Source organism: Pecten maximus, chromosome 11 (genome assembly GCF_902652985.1).
Source record: "Pecten maximus chromosome 11, xPecMax1.1, whole genome shotgun sequence".
NCBI lineage: Eukaryota > Metazoa > Mollusca > Bivalvia > Pectinida > Pectinidae > Pecten > Pecten maximus.
Window position 1 is genome coordinate 3,463,465 of NC_047025.1, and position 27,689 is coordinate 3,491,153.

Below are 27,689 nucleotides of genomic sequence, written 5' to 3' on the forward strand. Positions count from 1 at the left end.
ATTTTGTCGGAGATGCAGCACCTTTAAGAAGGGTCGAAATCATGGATTAAGATACATAGATAATATTTCATAAGAACGTAAGCAATTAATGTTATCATGGAAACTCTTACCATTTATCTTTATAGGGAACAACCAACCAATTGAAAAAATATATTTTTGAAACAGCCCCTGTGTATAGAACATTGAGCCAAGGATAAAATGTCTGGCAGCCACTGATTGGCCAGTATGTTATGAAGTGAGAAAATAGATATGTAGCCTGATAGGTAACTATCAATAAGAAATGTTGATATAAATTTCGTAAGTCCGATTGGTTTTTTCCCCAAAAGTTCACGTAATAATAGTAAACAGTAAACATTTACGATTTTTGAGAATTTTTACTGCGGAATTCATCTATTTTCAAAATGGCTACCCTGGAGAAAATTTGAGCTGAAGGACCCAACTTTTTTTTTTATTAGGTGTTATATCAGACCCTAAACTTTTGTTATAAACCATAATCGTCATATTCAATTCAAGAATTTGAATGAAATAATCCAAAACGTTAACACTAAAGTCTATTGGAAAACAATTGATTGGTTTGTCTCTTATAAATGAATATAAAATTATTTCACAGGATAAGATGTAAGAGTTGTCCCGTTAAAACAATCTTTCTCAGATGCTGCATCCTCAACATTATAAAAACTGGTTAAAATGCGGTGATCACCAACGAGTATATGATAGCTCATTAAATGGCCGCGTTAAAGGGAGAATTTCTTCGTTTTTAAGTATTGATTTATCCAGTTTTGAGGGACAATAGCCAATAATAGGTAATTTTACTCCTCTCTATAAAGTACAACATTTATTCCTGTTTATAGTCGATAATATTACTTTTCCCGGAGATAAAGCATCTTTAATTAAGGTCGAAATCATCGATAAAGTTACATAGGTAGTATTTGATAAGAAAATAAGCAACATTTTTATGGAAACCCTGAATATATATCATTATTTTGATTTATTATTCTGTCCTCATATAGGGTATAAAATGAGGGATCGTTCCACATCTCCTACAACGTTCACTGCTTGTCACAAAAACTAATAAAAGGCTGGCAACTGTGATATAGAAATACATGTATATCTAGTTTACATCAACAAGAAAGAAAATGAAAGCAGCTACCTAATGGTGATCGGGTATAAGATTGAAAGTAAAATTGAAGATAAAAAAGAATTCAAGATATTTTTTCTCAATTTTTCAAAATTGATCTTTGCCGGATATGTAGAATAATTAATTATTACGTATATAAAATTGTAATCACATACTGATCAAGTTTAGTTCAGAGATTAAGCACTTGCCAACCTTACACGAAAGTGTTCTTTGGTGTAACAAGTGATGAAATCATTAAGCACTTTAACAAGTGATGGCAGGAAAATGTTCTTTGTTGACACAAGCGATGACGCAAAAATGTTCATTGGTGTTACAATTGATGACGATTAGATATTCTTTGAATAAGCGATTACGTGGAACTATTCATTGATGACACAGATGATGACGCGAAACTGTTCATTGATGAAACAAGTGACGATGCGAAACTGTTCATTGATTTAACAAGTGATGAAGCGGAGATTTTCATTCATTAAACTAGTGATGACACGAAACTGGTCATTAATGAACAAGTGATGACAATTTACTGTTCATTGATGAAACAAGAGATGTTACGAAACTTTTAAGAGAAGAAACATTTGATGACGCCTTCGATCACGTAAACCGTTACTTACGGTGTTGATCTTTCAGTAGATAGATGAACTCTCTAACCCATTCTATCTGTTTCTCTGGTAACTGATCTGGTGTTTGATCGGGCGGTTGGATAGCGCCCTCTAACGGTGGAGGCGCCCGGATAAAAGGCATTGTTCTGGCAATATCAGGTACATTGCAGTCGTCGTCTGACACTACCAAAACTCTAGGTCCCCCTTTCTCTGAGCTCTTCTGGACAGCGTGGTTGACATAGAGTTGGTCATATTTGTCTGCACTGTCGTGGGTCATGATAATGATACAAGGTATCTTCTGCATCATGGAAACCATGTATTCCGTAGTGATCGCATTCCCGAGCACGTCGTCAGTATTGATGGTATACCGTAATCCCGTACAGTCTCCTAGAATCGTTCCTAGGCGTCCTGGAGATCTGCATCTCCAGTCTTGTGAACAAGAGTGTAATATTAGTATGTCTTTAGTTTCATCCTCTTCGTCGGCCTCTGGCCTGTGAGTGCCCTTGTTGAACATGTCGTACATTTTGAATGCTCGTCTGAAGTGTTTGTACGCAAGCTGTGCGTTATCCGTGGAGTAGGCGTGAAATGCGCCACTGATGTACACATCAAAGATCAAAGACTCAGGAAGTCTCGCAAAAATTGTGGTACACTCCCATGAACTTAAAAGAGTAACACATTCATCAAACTGGCGATCATGCATGTAGCATTCCAGCATGTTTTTGCAGTCGTCTGGCTCCATGTTGTCTTTCTTATTTAGCTCCTTATAAATGGCGATTGAATCTCTGTGATCCGCCATGAGCATGTGTAGAACGGCCAGTTGTTTTGGCTTCCCATCTCTTTCATCACTCAACAGTTCCTTGAGTGTCGAATAGGAGTTCCACGCCTCTTTGAACTGCGGATCTATTGCTACTATCTCCGATTGGATTTGAAGGGCGTGTGAAAGATGAGATTGGCCATCTTTCTTGTATTTCTTCTTTTTATCAGGCGGTATTTCTTTTGAATCACTAATTTCTAGAAGACAAAGTCCAAGTTGTTCATAGACATTGGTCATCAGAGTTTCGGTGGGAAGACATTTTCTTTTAGACACTATTCGTTTGAGAACCGCCACAGCATTTGCGGTTTCGCCTAACATCCGATATAAAATGGCTTTATCATATTGCATAATCAAAGTATAGGAGTCTAGTTTTTCTGCTTCGTCGAGCAATCCTATAGCCTCGACAAGCAATGTGTTTCTTTGGTGAACTGGAACCTTCAATGGCGATTTCATCAATTGACGGAGATCACGTTTCTGTAAGTCAGAGGAATGTGACGACCTCGTCTCTCCGCTCAATTCTACCCTTCTTTTTAATGTAAGAGCAAGATGATGGTATCCATGAGGCGTTGGTTTGATTCGAAGTGATTCCCGGAGGAGTCTCTCGGATAGATCTACTTCTTTTCTGTATCGCGCATATTGACCACAAATCTGCAGCACAGATGGTTCTTCTGGACATATTTTAATGCCTTTACAAAACATTCCTTATCCTTTAACTTTTCTATTTCTTGTGGTAGATCGCTATACTTTCCCTTCCAAATATTGTACAGTGCTATGCCAAGTTCAGCATATGCTTTCGCACGTAAAATGGGATCGTCTGATTTCGTGGCAGCTAGCAACATCTTAGCGGCATCTAACGTTATCTTCTTTTTTTCGACATCTGCCTGTGAATGAAAGTGGTGAGTCTGCCTGCGTAAAGTCAAACCAAGTCGGAACTGCCACGAGTATTCTGTTGGATATGCCTCCACAATTCTGCTGTACAGTTCTACCGCCCTTTGATGGTACCAAGGACCCGACCTTGAATACGCGTATGCCAAGTCTGCTTCCGCATAGCATTTCCGCTTTTCATAATCGTTTCGTTTTTCTAATTCTTGGAGTTTTGATATGATTTCATCCACTTCAGAAACTTCTCCATTCTCCAGTAGAATTCTGGCTTTGTTTGCGTTGGCTATGATGTTATCAGGATCTTTCTGAAGAGAGTCATCAACAAGCTGTAGGGCATGTTCTTGGTCATGAAGAAGAAAATACAAATATGACAGAAAGTTAGTTATCTGTATATCTTCGTCTTTAGTCTTTGTTGTGTTTTCCCGGTCATCATCTAGCTTCTTGATGATGATTTCAACTCGGTCCTTAGCCAGATTAGTAGTATTAAATTCGAAAGTTGACCGAAAGTTGTCCAAATCGTGTTTAAGCGATTTCTTTTTAGAGAGATCAGTCATGATATCCTTATGGAACTTCCAGTCAGTTCTAAAAGAACAATAAAATAATGTTGAAGTGAAAACAAAACCAATAATAAAATTCAAAGTAGATAATGCGAGGACAAATATGAACAAAAACATATTCACACGGGAGTCCGTTTAAAATAATAGAGAATAAGACCAGGTATTCAAGAAAGACTGGTTAGTTTTCCAAAATGAGAAACGAGATGGTGACAACGAAACTACTAGCCATTACAACATAGGTTGTACTGTATTCAATATAAGTAAAATTCGCATCCATTTATGTATATGCATTGCGGTCAAGGTATTCATATCATTTAATAGACGAATTGACACTATGTTATGTTGGGGTATCGGGCCGACCATCAATGTGCCATTTATGTGCCATAAGAAACGCGGATGTGGCGCATTGGTAAAAGCTGTCTTCCATTGCCAATTGTGTTTCTATATATATATATAAGATGAACAGTCCTTGTGAAGAGCAACATTTAAACAGACGCGAAAGCGTTCGGGATATCTACAGTTTTGTTTTGAAGTTATTTATTATCATTACATATAGAACACATTATCTATAGAGAGACTTAAGATTTTTCTTGTATGTGGAGGTCAGACATAGAAAGGTTCTGAGAGTTCTTCCGGGGATTTTATGTTGTTTTGATGAACTCTGGAGATATTTGCTATGGCAAAGGTTTGTGACAGGTCGCCAATTTGATAAAAGTGTCAAGTACAAGTATAACAAAGTCGGATTTTCAGTTGGGAGGGGCCTTGGCAATAGATAATAAACGGCAGGAGCTTCTGTTCACATGTTTACTTGCACATATTGATAAGTACAGGTAGAAAAGTCCCTGCAATCAAGCAAATAGCTTCTGTCATTATACATATACATTCGAAACTAACGCGCCCAACTTAACAACAACAGCGCGTAATTTGAAAACAGTTAAAATTACACATACTCAGATTAGACCACATTCAGGTAACGTATTCGGAGTTAAAACTATTAGGATATGCTTTTAAAATATAAACAGATACCTGATTCGATACAAGTTAACTTAATTTAGAATTATAAACGTCGGTGGAAGTACCGATCACATGTAACACAGTAGATAATGAATTAATAAATAATAATAATTAATAATACCAATTTCACTACTTACTTGGCATGTGGTGCCCAGGACGTATTTACAAAATGTATGGAAAGTTGGCATAGAGCGTCTTCCCCGACCAATGTATAGAGTGGAACTGGGGAAAGAGCGCCAAAAAGGGATAGAAAGGAAGAAGGAGAAACGCATTGCGCATGTCCTGCCCTGTCCTGTCCGTCAGTGGTCAAACCAGTTTATTACAAACATACATCACACGAACATACTCTCCGGACATTCACGAACCACACATACAAAGCACATAACTGACAGCTACCTGTAACACAGCATAGGATACACACTGCGTGACAATCACACGACGAGTACAGAACATTTACCTAACAGCCACAAACACGACGTGGGATACGAACAGCACAAATACAACACAACGAGCAGTTATAAAAGTGATTCAGTTAAAATAAGCAAAATTAACAGGGTGCCACATACACCCCCCTGTGCAAGAATGGCGTCCTCGCCATCCCTATAATGGATAACAAGGAACAATCAAATACAAGTATAATGAATCCTGTAATGGAGAGATAATACAAGATATAATATAGTACTTATACAACTAACGGGAAATATGACGTTGCAGAATAAATAAAATAAGATGATAACACATGGTTAAAAACAAATCAGGTTGATGTCTGTATCACTGACAATACAGCCTCCAAAATCCGTTCTGCTCCTGGAGCCAGAATATCGCCAGAGACCATGGAGCGAAGATAATCCGCCTTCCGCATCCATGACAGATCTGGGGCTGTACCTGCTGTCATCACATAATCACCACTGGTGAACTTCTTAGGTGGTCGACGGACTCTCCCCGAACGTCTCGGAATTGTTGGAGACTCTACCCCGGCCGTATCATCCTCTTCCTGTCCTCCCAGTGCATCAACATCCTCCCTATTGGTCCTATCAATAACGGAGTCTGCATCCTCTTCAGCAGGGACCATTGTCGACTGATGGTAGTTTACAGGCTGCTCAGCTACTGTATCCGTGGCACCTGCCTGGGCGTCACCAACAGCTGGCAGAGAGGGCACTGACACAAAGAGTTCCGTATCGCTGTCATCGGAGTTGGCAATGGAGGAAACTTCCATTGTGTCCTCAGGTTTGGCCTGAGACTCTCTCCGTACTTCCTTCACACTCCGTCGTGTCAATCTTGGTGCTGGGGTTGGGGTTTTCCGTGGTGTAAGGGTATCATCATTCCTGTCATCAGTATCGGTTGCCAGGGAACCGACGGGAAGGAGAAGGTTTCTGTGTAGAGTACGCTTTCTCCCTCCGCCATCCTCCTTCTGTACAACATAGACAGGTATATCTGGGTTGGGTTGGTCTAGAACAACATATATTTCCTCCTCCCACTTGTCCGCAAGCTTATGCTTCCCCTCAAAAGCAACTGTTTTAACCAAGACCCGATCTCCGGCGCGGACAAAGGCTCCACGAATCCGTACATCGTATCCGGTTTTCTGTCTAGCTTTAGCTGCGTTACTCCTGGTGAGGGCAATAGTGTAGGAATCCTTAAGTCGTCTTCGCATCGACTCCACATAGGAGTGTAATGATTCCCTCGAACTGTCCGACTCGATTCCGAAGGCAAGGTCTACAGGTAATCGTGGCTCTCTCCCGTACATGAGATAAAAGGGCGAGTATCCCGTAGACTCGTTCCTCGTGGCGTTATATGCGTGCACTAAGGGTGCAACGTAGGATTTCCAGTCCCTCTTCTCCTCCTCTTCAAGGGTTCCGAGCATGCTCAATAATGTGCGGTTAAAGCGCTCGCACTGTCCGTTGCCCTGTGGATGATATGGTGTAGTCTGGGACTGAGAAATACCGGTCATACGGCAAAGCTGCGTCACAAGCTTGCTTCTGAACGTCATTCCTTGGTCCGAGTGCAGGCGCTTCGGCATCCCATAGTGGACAATGAAATGGTTCATCAGAGCCTCGGCGGTGGTCTTGCTGGTCTGGTTACGGGTTGGAACTGCAACGGCGTAGCGAGTGAAGTGGTCGGTTATGACCAAGATGTGCTGGTAATTTCCCTTGGAAGGCTCCAGAGTCAGGTAGTCCATACAGACAAGCTCCAGCGGTTGCGTGGTCTGGATAGAGACTAAGGGTGCCCTCTCCCTGGTGGGGGTTTTCCTCCGCAAACATCTGTTACACCTCGCTATCCACTTCTCAACATCCGTAGACATGGAAGGCCAGTAGAAGCGGTCTCTACACAGCGATAACGTTTTGGCAACAGCTAAATGTCCCATGTTGTTGTGGAGGCTCCTCAAGACAACAGGTATAAGTGACGAGGGAAGAACCAACTGCTGTTTTGTCTCCCCATCCACGGAGGCTTGTCGATAAAGGGCTCCTCGCTTAACTATGAGAGAATCAAAGTGCCGGTATAACGAGGGATTCCAGGCTGACTTGGGTAATTCCTCTCTCCTGGGCCTAACACCACTCTGGACGTTGTTAATACAGGGTCCCAAAAGTTCATCCTTCCTCTGTGCTGCTCTCATATCCCTGAAACTCAGTTGCTCCAACTCAAGGTCTTCCAGGCATGTAGCATCCATACCGTCCACCGTAGTATCCGCTAAACAAATACTCTCAAAGTGAGGCTGACCATACAACATCTGACACACTGCAGCAACAGAGTCCTTGGAAATGGTGTCCTCCTTGGTATCATGACCACTGGTTCCTGGAGTTGGCAACCGAGACAACGTATCAGCATCTATGTGGGATTTACCTGGTCGATATCGGATGTTGAAGCCATAGGCGGAGAGGGCTGCTAGCCAGCGATGACCCGTGGCGTCAAGTTTCGCGCTCGTCAGAACGTAGGTGAGGGGGTTGTTGTCCGTCACCACAGTGAAGCGATGGTCATACAGGTAGTCCTTAAACTTCTCCGTAATAGCCCATTTCATGGCAAGAAACTCGAGCTTATGAGCTGGGTAGTTTCGCTCCGACCTTGACAATCCCCGGCTGGCATAAGCGATGATATGTTCCCTGTTGTCCTTTTCCTGGTATAACACAGCTCCGAGACCTTTATGACTTGCATCACAGTGAACCTCAAAGGTTTTGGTGTAATCCGGATAAGCTAAAACTGGCGGGGAGGCTAATCTTTCCTTTAATGAAATGAACGCAAGTTCCTGCTCCTCTCCCCAATTCCAACAACCATTGCTGTCCTTCTTCTTTCCGGATTTCTTAGGTGATGGCATAAGATCTGTTAAAGGCCGGGCTACTTTTGCAAAATTCTTGATGAACTTCCGGTAATATCCGGCAAAACCCAAAAACCGGCGAACATCCTCCGGGCTTGATGGCCGCTCCCAATTAATAATCTTCTCCACTTTACTAGGGTCTGCTTCAATACCGGCTGCTGTCACTATAAACCCGAGATATCTGACGCGGCTTTGGAAGAATGAGCACTTCTTGGGTGACAGCTTTATCCCATGTTCCCTCAAGCGCTGGAGTACACGCTGAAGTTTCTCCAAGTGCTCCTCAAAGGTTGATGAAAAGATAATGACATCATCAAGATAGATGAAACAGTCCACCATATGTAATTCTCCGAGGCATTGCTCCATGAGTCGCTGATAGGTGGCCGGGGCGTTAGCGAGACCAAACGGCATCCGGTTATACTCATAAAACCCAAGTGGGCCTAGAGTAAAAGCTGTCCGCTCCTTATGGTGCTCCGCCACCTCAACTTGATGGTAGCCACTCTTCATGTCCAACACGGAGAAGAATGATGATCCCGAAAGTGAGTCAAGTATTTCCTTAATCCGTGGGAGAGCGTAGGCATCTTTAATAGTCCTCTGATTAAGTTGGCGATAGTCGATACACATGCGTAAAGACCCGTCCTTCTTCCTGGCTAAGACTACACCGGACGCCCAGGGTGAGCATGATCTTCTGATAACTCCGCATGCCAGCAACTGCTGTAAGTGTTCTCTCACTTCCTGGACCATGGCAGGTGGTATTCTCCGATGCCTCTGTTTGAATGGTGTAGGGTCGCTAAGTTCAATCCGATGAGGGAATTCAATAGTATGGCCAAGGTCAAGGTCTCCCGCAGAGAAAACATCTGGAAAATAGGATAACACCTCCTTTCCTCTCCTCAGTAATCCATCATCCAGCTCAACATTAAAGGTCACCTTGTCGAGGTAGTTGTCTGGGGACTCCTCCTTCCTATCCTCAGGTATCACTCCATGTAATGGATGCTGGACTCGTACAGGCTGTAGTTCACAAACTATCCCGCGAGTTGGTACAATAACAGTCCGTGTAGTCAAGTTGGAGACATTTACGGATACAAGTCCATTCCTACCATGATTGTAGGTAAGTATCGTGGGTGCTATATCCATATCCTCAGGGATGACAGAAGATGAAGTGGGCTGCATCAAGGCGCAGACATCCGGGTAATAAACCTCCCTGTCCAACTTACACTGTATGTCTATCCTTCCGTTAGGCGGAATAACAATGTTGCTGGACTCTGCACTCCGTGCTACTGCAAGGCAATATCCGTTCCTCTCCAACTTCTTTTCCCGAAGAGAAATGCAGCGAAAAGAAGTGTACCATTCCCTACATCTTTCCATAAAATGGGTAAGTACATTTGTTCCGAGTAGAACTGGTACCATCTGGTTAAAATCATAGTCAGGCACAACTAGTAAGAGACATCTGGACTCATCCTCTCTGCGTACCCGGTCTATCTGCAGAGTAACCTCAATATATCCTAAGTAGGGTAATCGGGCTCCACCAGCTACCTGAATGTCCAAGGATCCCTCCCTAATAGGCTGCAGAGGTATGTGTGTCAGGTTCTTCTCATAAAAACCCTGGCTAACACTGGATACTGTAGCCCCGGTGTCTAGCAAGGCTTTCGCAGGCAGTTTGTCGATAAAAAGGTCTACAACGTTACAGTCCCCAGTTAACCCGGGTGGGTTGTCGGGTTCCTGCCGTCTGGTAACTCCTTGCTTAATGGGGTTTGGCGTCCTCCAGGCTGACATACCTCGACCTATGGGTACCCCCTGCTCATAGGCCGATTGGAGTTTAAATGCTTCCTGGAGTGATCCATGATGACACGGCAACCTATCCGTAAGTGTCCATATTGGCCGCATCTGTAACACTGAGGACCCTGAGGGTTATCTCCAACAGGTTGACTTTCATAGCCCTGGGTCTCCATCATCGGTGGGGGAGGGTAACTAGGCTGACACTTCTCAGGCTGGTAATGTTCCTCGCCCTGGCGGTCAAAACATCTATCAGGCTGAGGCTGAAAGTAATCGGCTCCAGGTTGGTAGGTTTTCTGCCCTTGGTATCCATGGGGTTTACCTCCTCCCTGCTGAAACTGACCTCCCTGCTGAAACTGACCTCCATGGGGGACACCTGATGGCTGATTGGCTCTTGGGCCCTTCTGATTCTTCTTGCCGTCGAAGCGCTTCTTCTCGAATTTATCAAACCTCGCTGATAACTGTAGCATCATGTCTTTCAGCTCCCCTATGTCCGAGTTGGAAGATGTTGATGCTGACGCTGACTTCTCTGGGGACATCATCTTTACCTGGGCTGGCTTGGAAGGTTTGGGCTCCAGTCCCCGGGAATACTCTAGTCTCCGGATAGATTGTCGAAGCTCATCAAAATCCTTAATGGAATCAAACTTGTGTCCAGAAAGGTCCCTAAGGGCTGGCCGAAGTCCTTCGTAGAACACAGTCCTTAGCATGGAATCAATCTTGCTAACCCGTATAGATGCCCGTTCAGCAGCCCTGTTCAGAATATCTTCCAAACGGAAACCCCAGGCGGAAACTGACTCGTCATCCCACTGCTTGGCAGAGTAGAACTCGGCTAATAGAGATTCTGCTGTATCCATACGATCATAAGCTATCTCCATCTTATGTAGGATATCATCAAGTGTGGCCCCAGGCATCCGCATCAATGTATTCTTAGGCTCACCTTTTAGGGACAACCGTACAGCTTCATGTATGGACTCCTTGGAATGGATCTCATCAGCCATGTAGCTGGTAACCTCATATTTCCATTGGGCGTAGGTCACATCTCCCTTGGATAAAGGTGGGTCTCCAGAAAATGTAGAAATCCTGGGCCGGTGCATAGTGATGGGGACCTGAAATGCTGGACCGGGCATAACAAGGGAGGGCTTCCTCTCTTCTTCTTTCGATCTCTGCTGAGCAGCATAATCTAGCATCCACTGACGCAGAGATTCCAGTGAGTCAAACTTAGGAATAGCTCCTAGATCCTTGAAACTCTGCAACAACTTACCCGCTTCCTCAGCTTCCGACATGATGTTCAAAATCACAAGCGAGATTGTCCCGATGAACAAACAAATAGATAAGAGACAATGCATAGGAAAAACAACAAATCAGTAAACTCCAATGTTGCTATAGCACAAGGTGTACTGAAAGAAATACTGAAATAAACTACATAATAAAAGTAATTGTGCAGTAAAAAGAAATAACACCAACACACTTAACTAGTAACTTACCAATTAATCTTCTCTTGTTACCGCAGGCAAAACAAAAATGCTGCAAGAAAACACGAGTCTAACTACAAGTCAGCGTATGAAATCACAAAATACACAAAGTAACTCAAGTTCAACAAACAAGTACACATTTAGCATAAATGGTGTATAAATATAGTCTAAACAAATTCACATGAACCGACACGAAGACATACACATTAACACAAACCAGGGAATCAATACAAAATACACAAATAAACAAGTAATCTCACATAAAGGAATCGCACATCATACACCCCATATGTCAAACAATGTCAATAGGTCAAAGTATTTTAAGTCAACAAAAGGAAAAAAACAAAGTGTCACAAGATGGATTTACCTAACACAGGAACAACTAAGTGTGCCAAGAAAACTAAGATGAAAAAAAAATAAAATAAATTGTTTGGGCACAAAAAATTATGCACCACCAAGTATTAGCACTAGATGATGTAACAGCAAAACAAAAATATTAATTCCAAAAAAAAATCAATGTTTACTATGCAACCGGAAGTCAAACCTAGACCGGATGTACATACAAAGGTCAAGGTCGTATCACAAAAGGAAAAAAGCAAGTTGAAAAAAAAACTTGTAACCCAAGTTGCTCAAAAATACCACAAATGTTCACAAAAAATACATACCATTAATTACAAATGAAATACAATAGCAATTTAGATAATAGTGATAAATATAGGCAAGTAATACAGTGTTCACAATAATATTTAATTAGGAAAACAAATAAAGTCTATATGGTGAGGCTTCCAGCGGCGCGATCCGGCGATTACAAGAGATAATGTCAGTGTGCACACTATATAGCTATAAGATCATCACTCAAGCGCGAACGAAGGAAAGTCTAGCATTCAAAAATGTCTGAATCACAAGAAGTACAGGCATCCAAGTTCAGCTTACCGATACACGTACAGACACAGTCCAGTACTCCATGGAAAGGCAACATACACATATGCGGGGCGCGTTCAATGAACATGTCCGGTGGCGGTAGTTGTGGTATCCCATAGTGCCAAGTCCCTACATGGGCGCCAATATAACAAAGTCGGATTTTCAGTTGGGAGGGGCCTTGGCAATAGATAATAAACGGCAGGAGCTTCTGTTCACATGTTTACTTGCACATATTGATAAGTACAGGTAGAAAAGTCCCTGCAATCAAGCAAATAGCTTCTGTCAATATACATATACATTCGAAACTAACGCGCCCAACTTTACAACAACAGCGCGTAATTTGAAAACAGTTAAAATTACACATACTCAGATTAGACCACATTCAGGTAACGTATTCGGAGTTAAAACTATTAGGATATGCTTTTAAAATATAAACAGATACCTGATTCGATACAAGTTAACTTAATTTAGAATTATAAACGTCGGTGGAAGTACCGATCACATGTAACACAGTAGATAATGAATTAATAAATAATAATAATTAATAATACCAATTTCACTACTTACTTGGCATGTGGTGCCCAGGACGTATTTACAAAATGTATGGAAAGTTGGCATAGAGCGTCTTCCCCGACCAATGTATAGAGTGGAACTGGGGAAAGAGCGCCAAAAAGGGATAGAAAGGAAGAAGGAGAAACGCATTGCGCATGTCCTGCCCTGTCCTGTCCGTCAGTGGTCAAACCAGTTTATTACAAACATACATCACACGAACATACTCTCCGGACATTCACGAACCACACATACAAAGCACATAACTGACAGCTACCTGTAACACAGCATAGGATACACACTGCGTGACAATCACACGACGAGTACAGAACATTTACCTAACAGCCACAAACACGACGTGGGATACGAACAGCACAAATACAACACAACGAGCAGTTATAAAAGTGATTCAGTTAAAATAACCAAAATTAACAGGGTGCCACACAAGTGTTGTTAGTATAATAGATATCTCAATATTAAAATGATTCATTTAGATTACATCCTAGATAGTAAACTGGTGAAAAGACCGTTTGGAATTGTTAAGTTTCTGATATTGTTTCTTAGTCTTCTTCTTAATGTTTGGTTGTTATTTTTATTTCTTAAACGATGCAGCTATGATCAAAGTCATTATTTCAAAATATAGGGCAAAGATTTCTTGTATGAAGATGTTATAGCAACATTGTTAAGAAGTGGAAAAACCAATATGGCCACGTATGGCTTTTGTAATGGGGGGGGGGGGGGGGGGGGGGGGGGCTTCCTCCTTCGTTAAATTGATGTAGAATACCATTTCGATAATGTTGAAGTCTTTATATGATGACAAAATTTGTTTATTTATTTTAGTCCAATATCAATCTGAAATATTTCGTTTTCTTCAGATGTCCGCTACTCTAGCATTTGGTATGATTTTAAACTCCGCCATTACGTCATATACGATATTAGGTCTAATTGGAATACCTCATTAGCGGATGATTGTATATGATAATTTATCCTATGTTTTGAATAATAGCAAATAAATAAATAAAAATAGAAATTTGTCAAACATCAACTGCCGGTTTTCGGCAGCGTTTCAAGGATCGAATGAGTAAGTGTGTGAAACAAGCTTTAAAAAATACTGAAATGCAATGGCCAATCAACTTTGACATTATGACTGACCTTGGCCCATGTACAGTACCGCAGTGGTCAATTATGTCAAAATCTTACAATGCACAAAACACGTCCAGTAGGACAGGTGGACCATGAACAGGGGAGTCACCTGGCCACACGCAGGTAAGGGTAAAAGGGTTGAAAAGGGTCACAGGTCACAAGACAAAAAACATAATAAAAACAGGCACACGACACAATACAACAACAAGTTGACAATAAAACTAAAAATTCGCGTATCGATTTGTTGAACAACGGTAAAATATTTTACACCAGTTTTTAACATTTACCCTTTAGGTCTTGTTTGTAAGGTAGTTTAAAAATCCCTTCATTTGTTAGCCAATAATTACTAGTAAACTTTGAAATTCTTCGTGAATTTACACCTTCTGGAATATATATATTGAATCAGAATTTAATTCAGACTCTTAATTGACAAGTACCCTTAAATCTATTGTTGCGTCCTGTTATTTTCAATTATTTGATAACTAAGTTTATTATTGCTCGTTGTGTTATGCCTGTGTTGTTCATATTCCACGTTGTGTTTATTTGTGTCTGTTTGTCTAATATGCGTACCGTGCTCGTTGTGTGATCATTGCGTCGTGCGTATACTACATCGTGTGTTAAGCTGTTGTGAATATAGGAGAGCCATTGATATCCTTAACTTTTCGCTATCTTTTTATCAATGCTTTACTTTGTTACGTAAACTATTGTATTAACCACGTAAACTAGGTACAGATGTCCATAAAGATTAAGGGATGCTAAAGACTTTTGTGGGAAAACTAGGTGCATCGTAGGAAGAAACCGACCCAGAATATTTACCCATGACGTAATTACAAACACACCGTTGCTAAGGGAATAATTACGATTGTCCTTTCTTAATACTTGCTTTATGAGATACAGCAGATTGTTATCCAACGAGAATATATAATATGAGTAAGATGTCGTAACACCATCTCGTCTGAGGAAAACAATAGTAGTGGCAGCGAACAAGTCAGTTTAGTCTGGGTGACACGGTATCACGTCTGACAGTCTCACCATTCAAACGTAAAATCTGGAGAGTTCCGAGTGAACTTTTTCGCGGAACCAGTGTTACACGTATACAGGTTTAGTTTTGGTTTTGGTTTGGTAGCTTATAAGTAGCCTGTCGTGTTGACGTAAGATCATCAACCTGATAAGTCACACGATACCTTGATCAGTTTATATACCGCAATCGTTACACTTGAGAATGAATATCTAAACAAGAAATATCTTTAAAAAAGATAAACGGCATAGTTTTAATGGTGATGGTTATAATGTAATACTGCTGGTGAAATAAATTAACGAACTAATGCGCTTCAGCACGGATAACAAAATTAGATCAGTTCAATCATTTTTGGTGATAATAAGTATGCATTCGAATCAGGAATATATTTTTTAATAATGTGTCATTTGAATAGATTCATCCACCTATTCAGCTTACATTCAATCTTAATTTTGTTTCGTCTTTAACTGCATATCTGTATTTTGCATTTACCGCTAGATTGACCAATCACATTCTTCATCTTGACCAGTAACGCCACCTGTCGCGTCATATTCGGGGCCAAAAGAAAATTAGACGGCTATGCCGAAAAAGAATGCAATTGTCCTACATATATATACTTTTAACTGTCTACAGGAGAGATGATCCTGGTCTGTCGGTCCACCACTACATATATCTACCTTAAACTATCTAATGGACAGGTGATCCTGGTCTGTCGGTCCACCACTACATATGTCTACCTTAAACTGTCAACATGACAGGTGATCCTGGTCTGTCGGCCCATCCCTACATATATCTACCTTAACCTGTCAACAGGACAGGTGATCCTGTTATGTCGATCTTCCCCTACATATATCTACCTTAACTTGTCAACAGGACAGGTGATCCTGGTCTGTCGGTCTACCCCTACATATATCTACCTTTAACTGTCAACAGGACAGGTGATCCTGGTGTGTCGGTCCACCCCTACATATATCTACCTTAACCTGTCAACAGGACAGGTGATCCTGGTCTGTCGGCCCATCCCTACATATATATCTACCTTGAACTGTCAACAGCATAGGTGATCCTGTTATGTCGATCCGCCACTACCAATACATTCCCTTGTATCCTTGAGAACTAATTATATATTCTGTTTATCGATCCTTTCTGTGCAGTCCTGACATTTCAGCTGACACTGCACATGCTAGTGTGACAGTATACAAATAGACCACACGACTTAAACAGCCACCTGCATAATACTAGAATGGCTGATAAGCTATAAACCAGAATATAATCTATTCTATATATAAAAATAATGTAAACACGCCGTAACTATCAATCAAAATATTTTTTATTTACAAAACTAAATGTAACAAGTCATTGATGTTTCCACATTTTTGTGGAAAATTGTTGAAAGAGAAATACATACATCGCAACTTGAATCGCAACATTTATCAGGCAGCTTAGCAGAAACTAAAGATAAAGAAACGTGTCGTCGGGAAAGAGTTTGAATTTGCTTGTTACATAGGTATAATGTCTTTGATGTCTTTATACACTTTCTTTTCAATCAGAGGGATATTTTTAAACCAATGTTAACTTAACCCCTTTTTACCACGTGACTGTATGTTTACATCGTAGGCGATTAATGTGACATTCCCTACAGATTCGAAAATCCTTATCCAATCGATCGTTTGCTTCTAGTATATGATAACACGAGCATTAAACCCCGAAAAAAACTACAACAACTATGTAAAAATGTTTATCTGTAATCTTATCATCCATTAAATAAACGGCATTCGGCTGTTAAATTGATCTCACAAAAATTATTTTAAATTCTAACACAAAATCAACGATTTAATCAAACCTATCAATGAATAACAATAGATAAAGTGTATCTCCTATAATTCTGAACATGTCAAAAGAAAGCAAGCTAAAGCAAATCTGATGATTTATCTGCAAACGTTTTAGAAATATGGGACATAACAGAAGGATGGAGTTTGAATAATACGATATTGAAATTATACCATATATCGTATATTTTTGTGCGTTTCTATTTTTTGGAAATTAAGCGTTACTAGCAAATAGCGAAAATAAGATCGTAATATTGTTCTTTGTTGGTTGGTTGTTCGAGTTACTTCCCTTGGCCAAGCTATCGTGAGTGAGAGCTAAGTGTCGATATGGAAAAATTGCATTACAGGATGCAAAGGTATATCAAATAATTGCTAGTTTTTGACAGAGAGGTGTTTGAATAATCCGATAATCATGCTAAATAGTCACCACTAATCTGATTGTCCTGCTAACTAACCAGTAACAAAGAACCGGTTGTCCTACTAACTAGCCAGTCACTACTAAACTAATTATCCATCACTGCTAACTAACCAGACATCACTAACTGGTTGTTCTGCTAACTAGCCAGTTACCACTAAACTGATTATCCATTACTGCTAACTAACCAGTCATCACTAATTGGTTGTCCTGCTAACTAGCCAGTTACCACTTAACCGATTATCCATTACTGCTAGCTAACCAGTCATCACTAACTGCCTTTCCTGATAACTAGCCAGTCATCACTAACTGGTTGTCCTGATAACTAGCCAGTTACCACTAACTGGTTGTCGTGGTGACTAACTAATCAGTAATAGTCTGGGTGTCCTTTAAATTAATCAATCCACTTCTGTGGTCAAGCAGCTAACTACCCAGGCTCCACTAATCTGATTGTCCTGCTAACCATCCAGTCATTAGAATTTTTGCCCGTCACCAGTCACCACTGTTTGTAAATTTGACCTGTTGATAAGTGACACACTTGATAGGAGGGATGGTATTATAAAAACATATAAATAACAGGAATCTTGATATGTTTACTATGAGGGGTTTATAAAATGATATCAGCACAGCGCAAAATCACCGCATGATTTATATAAAATATCCTAGCAGGGTTTACATGATATCACTCAACGGTTATATAATACATGAATAATAATGTATATAAAAGATAATTTATACATGTATATTAATGAATAAAATATATATGATGGGAATGTAATGTAATTTCATAGAAGAAAACATTACTATTCTGGATAATATACTAAGGTTATATATATGTTTTGATTATATACAAGAAATTTTATACTATAATAAACATTAATATATACTTTTGTGATTATATACATGATTTATACTGTACTAGGTAATAGATATATAATGATAAGATTAATCAGTGTACATGTATATGATTTTGTGATTATATAAATGATTTATACTATACTAGACATTAAATGCATGATAAAATCATTAATTAATATAATAAAATTATATACTATTGTAATTATATACATGATTTATACTATACTAGATAATAAATATATAATAAGATTAATCAGTGTGCATGTATATGATTTTGTGATTATATAAATGATTTATACTATACTAGACATTAAATGCATGATAAAATCATTAATGGGTGTATATACTATTGTGATTATAAACATGATTTATACTATACTAGACATTAAATGCATGATAAAATCATTAATTGGTGTATATACTATTGTGATTATAAACATGATTTATACTATACTAGACATTAAATGCATGATAAAATCATTAATGAGTGTATATACTATTGTGATTATAAACATGATTTATACTATACTAGACATTAAATGCATGATAAAATCATTAAGGTGTGTATATACTATTGTGATTATAAACATGATTTATACTATACTAGACATTAAGTGCATGATAAAATTATTAATGGGTGTATATACTATTGTGATTATAAACATGATTTATACTATACTAGATATCAAATGCATGATTAAATCATTAATTGATATATATACTATTGTGATTATAAACATGATTTATACTATACTAGATATCAAATGCATGATTAAATCATTACTTGATATATATACTATTGTGATTATAAACATAATTTATACTATACTAGACATTAAATTCATGATTAAATCATTAATGGGTGTATATACTATTGTGATTATAAACATGATTTATACAATGGTAATCTGTCTGTAACTCTGATAGAAGTTTTTCGACAATGTTCAAGGTTAAAACACAATTTGTTGAAATTCGAGGACGCGATTTGGTTCGCTGATCTAAAATGAGGACGCGAAACTATTCACTGTTGAAGTGTCCGCTCATATGAAATTGAAATCATATCGTGGAAATGTTCACGCGATTAGAGTGCTGACTGTACTAAAATTTAACCAAAAAATTTTAGGAACAGGTTTTTGGCAAATCCTGATCGATACAATTTAACTTATTTAGATTATAAACGTCGGGGAAGTTACCGATCACATGCTAACAACAGTAGATAATGAATTAATAAATAATAATAATTAATAATACCAATTTCACTACTTATTGGCATGTGGTGCCCAGGACGTATTTACAAAATGTATGGAAAGTTGGCATAGAGCGTCTTCCCCGACCAATGTATAGAGTGGAACTGGGGAAAAGAGCGCCAAAAAGGGATAGAAAGGAAGAAGGAGAAACGCATTGCGCATGTCCTGCCCTGTCCTGTCCGTCAGTGGTCAAACCAGTTTATTACAAACATACATCACACGAACATACTCTCCGGACATTCACGAACCACACATACAAAGCACTAACTGACAGCTACCTGTAACACAGCATAGGATACACCACTGCGTGACAATCACACGACGAGTACAGAACATTACCTAACAGCCACAAACACGACGTGGGATACGAACAGCACAAATACAACACAACGAGCAGTTATAAAAGTGATTCAGTTAAAATAACCAAAATTAACAGGGTGCCACACAAGTGTTGTTAGTATAATAGATATCTCAATATTAAAATGATTCATTTAGATTACATCCTAGATAGTAAACTGGTGAAAAGACCGTTTGGAATTGTTAAGTTTCTGATATTGTTTCTTAGTCTTCTTCTCAATGTTTGGTTGTTATTTTTATTTCTTAAACGAAGCAGCTATGATCAAAGTCATTATTTCAAAATATAGGGCAAAGATTTCTTGTATGAAGATGTTATAGCAACATTGTTAAGAAGTGGAAAAACCAATATGGCCACGTATGGCTTTTGTAATGGGGGGGGGGGGGGGGGGGGGGGGGGGGGCTTCCTCCTTCGTTAAATTGATGTAGAATACCATTTCGATAATGTTGAAGTCTTTATATGATGACAAAATTTGTTTATTTATTTTAGTCCTATATCAATCTGAAATATTTCGTTTTCTTCAGATGTCCGCTACTCTAGCATTTGGTATGATTTTAAACTCCGCCATTACGTCATATACGATATTAGGTCTAATTGGAATACCTCATTAGCGGATGATTGTATATGATAATTTATCCTATGTTTTGAATAATAGCAAATAAATAAATAAAAATAGAAATTTGTCAAACATCAACTGCCGGTTTTCGGCAGCGTTTCAAGGATCGAATGAGTAATTGTGTGAAACAAGCTTTAAAAAATACTGAAATGCAATGGCCAATCAACTTTGACATTATGACTGACCTTGGCCCATGTACAGTACCGCAGTGGTCAATTATGTCAAAATCTTACAATGCACAAAACACGTCCAGTAGGACAAGTGGACCATGAACAGGGGAGTCACCTGGCCACACGCAGGTAAGGGTAAAAGGGTTGAAAAGGGTCACAGGTCACAAGACAAAAAACATAATAAAAACAGGCACACGACACAATACAACAACAAGTTGACAATAAAACTAAAAATTCGCGTATCGATTTGTTGAACGGTAAAATATTTTACACCAGTTTTTAACATTTACCCTTTAGGTCTTGTTTGTAAGGTAGTTTAAAAATCCCTTCATTTGTTAGCCAATAATTACTAGTAAACTTTGAAATTCTTCGTGAATTTACACCTTCTGGAATATATATATTGAATCAGAATTTAATTCAGACTCTTAATTGACAAGTACCCTTAAATCTATTGTTGCGTCCTGTTATTTTCAATTATTTGATAACTAAGTTTATTATTGCTCGTTGTGTTATGCCTGTGTTGTTCATATTCCACGTTGTGTTTATTTGTGTCTGTTTGTCTAATATGCGTACCGTGCTCGTTGTGTGATCATTGCGTCGTGCGTATACTACATCGTGTGTTAAGCTGTTGTGAATATAGGAGAGCCATTGATATCCTTAACTTTTCGCTATCTTTTTATCAATGCTTTACTTTGTTACGTAAACTATTGTATTAACCACGTAAACTAGGTACAGATGTCCATAAAGATTAAGGGATGCTAAAGACTTTTGTGGGAAAACTAGGTGCATCGTAGGAAGAAACCGACCCAGAATATTTACCCATGACGTAATTACAAACACACCGTTGCTAAGGGAAATATTACGATTGTCCTTTCTTAATACTTGCTTTATGAGATACAGCAGATTGTTATCCAACGAGAATATATAATATGAGTAAGATGTCGTAACACTTACCATCTCGTCTGAGGAAAACAATAGTAGTGGCAGCGAACTAGTCAGTTTAGTCTGGGTGACACGATATCAGGTCTGACAGTCTCACCATTCAAACGTAAAATCTGGAGAGTTCCGAGTGAACTTTTTCGCGGAACCAGTGTTACACGTATACAGGTTTAGTTTTGGTTTTGGTTTGGTAGCTTATAAGTAGCCTGTCGTGTTGACGTAAGATCATCAACCTGATAAGTCACACGATACCTTGATCAGTTTATATACCGCAATCGTTACACTTGAGAATGAATATCTAAACAAGAAATATCTTTAAAAAAGATAAACGGCATAGTTTTAATGGTGATGGTTATAATGTAATACTGCTGGTGAAATAAATTAACTAACTAATGCGCTTCAGCACGGATAACAAAATTAGATCAGTTCAATCATTTTTGGTGATAATAAGTATGCATTCGAATCAGGAATATATTTTTTAATAATGTGTCATTTGAATAGATTCATCCACCTATTCAGCTTACATTCAATCTTAATTTTGTTTCGTCTTTAACTGCATATCTGTATTTTGCATTTACCGCTAGATTGACCAATCACATTCTTCATCTTGACCAGTAACGCCACCTGTCGCGTCATATTCGGGGCCAAAAGAAAATTAGACGGCTATGCCGAAAAAGAATGCAATTGTCCTACATATATATACTTTTAACTGTCTACAGGAGAGATGATCCTGGTCTGTCGGTCCACCACTACATATATCTACCTTAAACTATCTAATGGACAGGTGATCCTGGTCTGTCGGTCCACCACTACATATGTCTACCTTAAACTGTCAACATGACAGGTGATCCTGGTCTGTCGGCCCATCCCTACATATATCTACCTTAAACTGTCAACAGCATAGGTGATCCTGTTATGTCGATCTACCCCTACATATATCTACCTTAAACTGTCAACAGGACAGGTGATCCTGGTCTGTCGGTCTACCCCTACATATATCTACCTTAAACTGTCAACAGGACAGGTGATCCTGGTCTGTCGGTCCACCCCTACAAATACCTACCTTAAATTGTCAACAGCATAGGTGATCCTGTTATGTCGATCCGCCACTACCAATACATTCCTTTGTATCCTTGAGAACTAATTATATATTCTATTTGTCGATCCTTTCTGTGCAGTCCTGACATTTCAGCTGACACTGCACATGCTAGTGTGACAGTATACAAATAGACCATACGACTTACACAACCACCTGCATAATACTAGAATGGCTGATAAGCTATATGGAAAACCAGAATATATAATCTATTCTATCAATCAAAATATTTTTTATTTACAAAACTAAATGGAACAAGTCATTGATATTTCCACATTTTTGTGGGAAATTATTGAAAGACAAATACATGCATCGCAACGTGAATCCCAACATTTATCAGGCAGCTTAGCAGAAACTAAAGATAAAGAAAAGTGTCGTCGGGAAAGAGTTTGAATTTGCTTGTTACATAGGTAATTATGTCTTTGATGTCTTGATACACTTTCTTTTCTATCAGAGGGATATTTTTAAGCCATTGTAAACTTAACCCCTTTTTACCATGTGACTGTATGTTTTCATCGTAGGCGATTAATGTGACATTCCCTACAGATTCGAAAACCCTTATTATCCAATCGATCGTTTGTGTCTGGTATATGATGATAACACGAGCATTAAACCCCGAAAAAAACTACAACAACTGTGTAAAAATGTTTATCTTTAATCTGATCATCCATTAAATAAACGGCATTCGGCTGTTAGATTGATCTCACAAAAATTATTTTAAATTCTAACAAAAAATCAACGATTTAATCAAACTTATCAATGAATAGCAATAGATAAAGAGTATCTCCTATAATTCTGAATATGTCATAAGGAAGCAAGCTAAAGCAAATCTGTGGATTTATCTGCAAACGTTTTAGAAATATGGGACATAACAGAAGGAAGGAGTTTGAATAATACCATATTGAAATTATACCATATATCGTATATTTTTGTGCGTTTCTAATTTTTGGAAATTAAGCGATACTAGCAAATAGCGAAAATGAGATCATAATATTGTTCTTTGTTGGTTGGTTGTTTGAGTTACTTCCCTTGGCCATGTTATCGTGAGTGAGTACAAGATGTGACATGAAACAAATTAAGCTAAGTGTCTATATGGAAAAATTGCATAACAGGATATAAAGGTATATTATATTATTGCTAGTTTTTAGAAAAGTTATGTTTGAATAATCGGATAATCATGCTAAATCACTAATCTGATTGTCCGGCTAACTAACCAGTAACAAACAACCGGTTGTCCTACTAACTAGCCAGTTACACTAAACCGATTATCCATTACTGCTAGCTAACCAGTCATCACTAACTGCCTTTCCTGATAACTAGCCAGTCATCACTAACTGGTTGTCCTGATAACTAGCCAGTTACCACTAACTGGTTGTCGTGGTGACTAACTAATCAGTAATAGTCTGGGTGTCCTTTAAATTATTCAATCCACTTCTGTGGTCAAGCAGCTAACTACCCAGTATCCACTAATCTGATTGTCCTGCTAACCATCTAGTCATTAAAAATTTGCCCGTCACTAGTCATCACTGTTTGTAAAATTGACCTGTTGATAAGTGACACACTTGATATGAGGGATAGTATTATAAAAACATATAAATAACAGGAATCTCGATATGTTTACTATGAGGGGTTTATAAAATTATATCAGCAAGGCGCAAAATCACCGCATGGTTTATATAAATTTTCCTAGCAGGGTTTACATGATATCACACAACGGTTATATAATACATGAATAATAATGTATATAAAAGATAATTTATACATGTATATTAATGAATAAAATATATATGATGGGAATGTAATGTAATTTCATAGAAGAAAACATTACTATTCTGGATAATATACTAAGGTTATATATATGTTTTGATTATATACAAGAAAGTTTATACTATAATAAACATTAATATATACTTTTGTGATTATATACATGATTTATACTGTACTAGGTAATAGATATATAATGATAAGATTAATCAGTGTACATGTATATGATTTTGTGATTATATAAATGATTTATACTATACTAGACATTAAATGCATGATAAAATCATTAATTGATATATATACTATTGTAATTATATACATGATTTATACTATACTAGGATAATAAATATATAATAAGATTAATCAGTGTGCATGTATATGATTTTGTGATTATATAAATGATTTATACTATACTAGACATTAAATGCATGATAAAATCATTAATAGGTGTATATACTATTGTGATTATAAACATGATTTATACTATACTAGACATTAAATGCATGATAAAATCATTAATGGGTGTATATACTATTGTGATTATAAACATGATTTATACTATACTAGACATTAAATGCATGATAAAATTATAAATGGGTGTATATACTATTGTGATTATAAACATGATTTATACTATACTAGACATTAAATGCATGATAAAATCATTAATGAGTGTATATACTATTGTGATTATAAACATGATTTATACTATACTAGACATTAAATGCATGATAAAATCATTAATGTGTGTATATACTATTGTGATTATAAACATGATTTATACTATACTAGACATTAAATGCATGATAAAATTATTAATGGGTGTATATACTATTGTGATTATAACATGATTTATACTATACTAGATATCAAATGCATGATTAAATCATTAATTGATATATATACTATTGTGATTATAAACATGATTTATACTATACTAGATATCAAATGCATGATTAAATCATTAATTGATATATATACTATTGTGATTATAAACATGATTTATACTATACTAGACATTAAATTCATGATTAAATCATTAATGGGTGTATATACTATTGTGATTATAAACATGATTTATACAATGGTAATCTGTCTGTAACTCTGATAGAAGTTTTTCGACAATGTTCAAGGTTAAAACACAATTTGTTGAAATTCGAGGACGCGATTTGGTTCGCTGATCTAAAATGAGGACGCGAAACTATTCACTGTTGAAGTGTCCGCTCATATGAAATTGAAATCATATCGTGGAAATGTTCACGCGATTAGAGTGCTGACTGTAACTTTGTGTAAAATGCTGAATGATGGAAGACAGTTATCACTTGAATGAAGTGATGAGGGAGACATTTTTTTATACTGGTCAAATACGAGTTGCTGCGAAAGTTACCACTAGCGAGACTGACGTTGAATCAAAGTTGATAAACACTCTAAACAAAAAGAAGAACACAGTAAGATATACAAACAGCTACACAGAAATCTAAATTAGCTTTAAAATTGCTGCTATGAAAGGAGGAGTTTAAAGGTAGCGGGTCCAATTCATTAGTGAGAGTCCATTGTCAGATATCATGATCTCAAACTAAGAAACGTGGTGCTGACTACGGAACCACCTGATATATCAACGGATTTCTAACATACTGACTTTTAATTGGACAAGGACGAAATGTAATTCTGTACTTCCCTAAGTAATGATGACGATGTCTATTGTTAAACATGTCCATTGTCCAGTGGAGTCATGGTGGTCCATGGCAGGCGCCGACATGAAACAATTCATTGACATAGTTTACACTGAATGTTTGTATCAAATGAAATTCAGCTTTTCCTTTCTATAAAAAGTGATACCGCGAAAATATTTACTGGCGTAACAATTAATAACGAGGAACTGTTCATTGACAAAACAAGTGATTCTTGGAAACTAATCACTAGTGCAACAAGTGATGACACGAAATTGTTTAATAATGTAACATGTGGCGACACTAAATTGTTAAATAGTGTAACAAATGATGACACGAACTTGTTCACTGGTGTAACAAATGATGACACGAAACCGTTCACTGGTGTAACAAGTGATGCCACGAAACTGTTCACTGGTGTGGTGTAACAAGTGATGCCACGAAACTGTTCACTGGTTAAACAAGTGATGACACGAAATTGTTCACTGGTTTACCAAGTGATGCCACGAAACTGTTCACTGGTTTAACAAGTGATGACACGAAATTGTGCAACAAGTGATGGCACGAAATTGTTAACTGGTGTAACAGGTGTTGACATTCATCTGCTTCGTAATGACTGTTTAGAGACGAAGCGTTTAAGATGAAAACATCATCAGCGAGAGTTCTAGGTGAAATTCAGGTTATACTTACACAAGGCATATCTATGACTATCGCTCACATCCAAGGAATAGAATATTGTTCTTCTACCTGAGATGATGATGTGGACTATAAAATTTGTCCACGGTCCATTAGTGTCACGATGATCTATGGCAGGTGTCGATACAAAACAATTAAAACGTTGTGAAGCCATACCATTTACTGGTATAACACTCAGATAAGCAATCTGATACTATTGAACTCCATCAGCAGAAATCGGTTAATTTGGTTTCAGTTTTTCGATAAATTGCTTTACCCATTCTTGATGCTCATCTGGGATCTGATCGTTTTGTCGCACAGCATCATCTAACAAAGGGGGCATCGGGATGAATGGTACACCTCTTGTTCTGGCAATATTCGGCACGTTACATTCGTCATTTGATACGACCATGACTTGAGGACCATTTTTTACTGAGCTCATCTGGAGAGCGTGATTGACATAGAGTTGGTCATATTTGTCTTCACTATCGTGGGTCATGATAATGATACACGGTATCTTCTTCATCAAGGTAACCATGGCTTCTGTTGTGATCGCATTCCCGAGCACGTTGTCAGTATTGATGGTATACCGTAATCCCGTACAGTCTCCTAGAATCGTTCCGAGATTTCTTGGAAATCTGCATTTCCAGTTTTGTGAACAACTGTGTAATATAAGTATTTCTTCTGTATCTTCGTCAGCTTCGGTCTTGTTAGTTGCTTTGTCGAACATGCCGTATACGTGGAAAGCACGTCTAAAGCGTTTGTACGCTAGTTGTACGTTATCCGTAGAGTAGGCGTGAAATGCACCATTGATGTACACCTCAAAGACCAAAGACTCAGGAAGTCTCGCAAACATTGTTGTACACTCTAG

The 27,689-nt window shown here is 38.1% G+C and overlaps 1 protein-coding gene across 2 annotated transcripts; it reads right to left on the bottom strand.

Annotated features, from left to right (window-relative positions):
- Nucleotides 1–463: 463 nt before the first annotated feature.
- LOC117337678 lies at nt 464–21,829 on the bottom strand. Of its 2 annotated transcripts, none has more exons than XM_033898778.1 (2): nt 21,629–21,829; nt 464–4,015 (listed from the first exon to the last, which is right to left on the bottom strand). In XM_033898778.1, exon 2 carries the CDS (start codon nt 3,248–3,250, stop codon nt 1,742–1,744), a length of 1,509 nt encoding a protein of 502 aa, XP_033754669.1. In that variant the 5' UTR covers nt 3,251–4,015; nt 21,629–21,829; the 3' UTR covers nt 464–1,741. The 2 variants fall into 2 exon arrangements, with proteins under 2 accessions (XP_033754669.1, XP_033754670.1); XM_033898779.1 differs by lacking the exon at nt 21,629–21,829 and adding an exon at nt 15,114–15,176.
- Between the last annotated feature and the right edge of the window lie 5,860 nt (nt 21,830–27,689).

What these genes read in the sequence shown, in the direction of transcription:
- LOC117337678 (XM_033898778.1), bottom strand. Translation starts at nt 3,250, where the DNA reads ATGTTTTGTAAAGGCATTAAAATATGTCCAGAAGAACCATCTGTGCTG.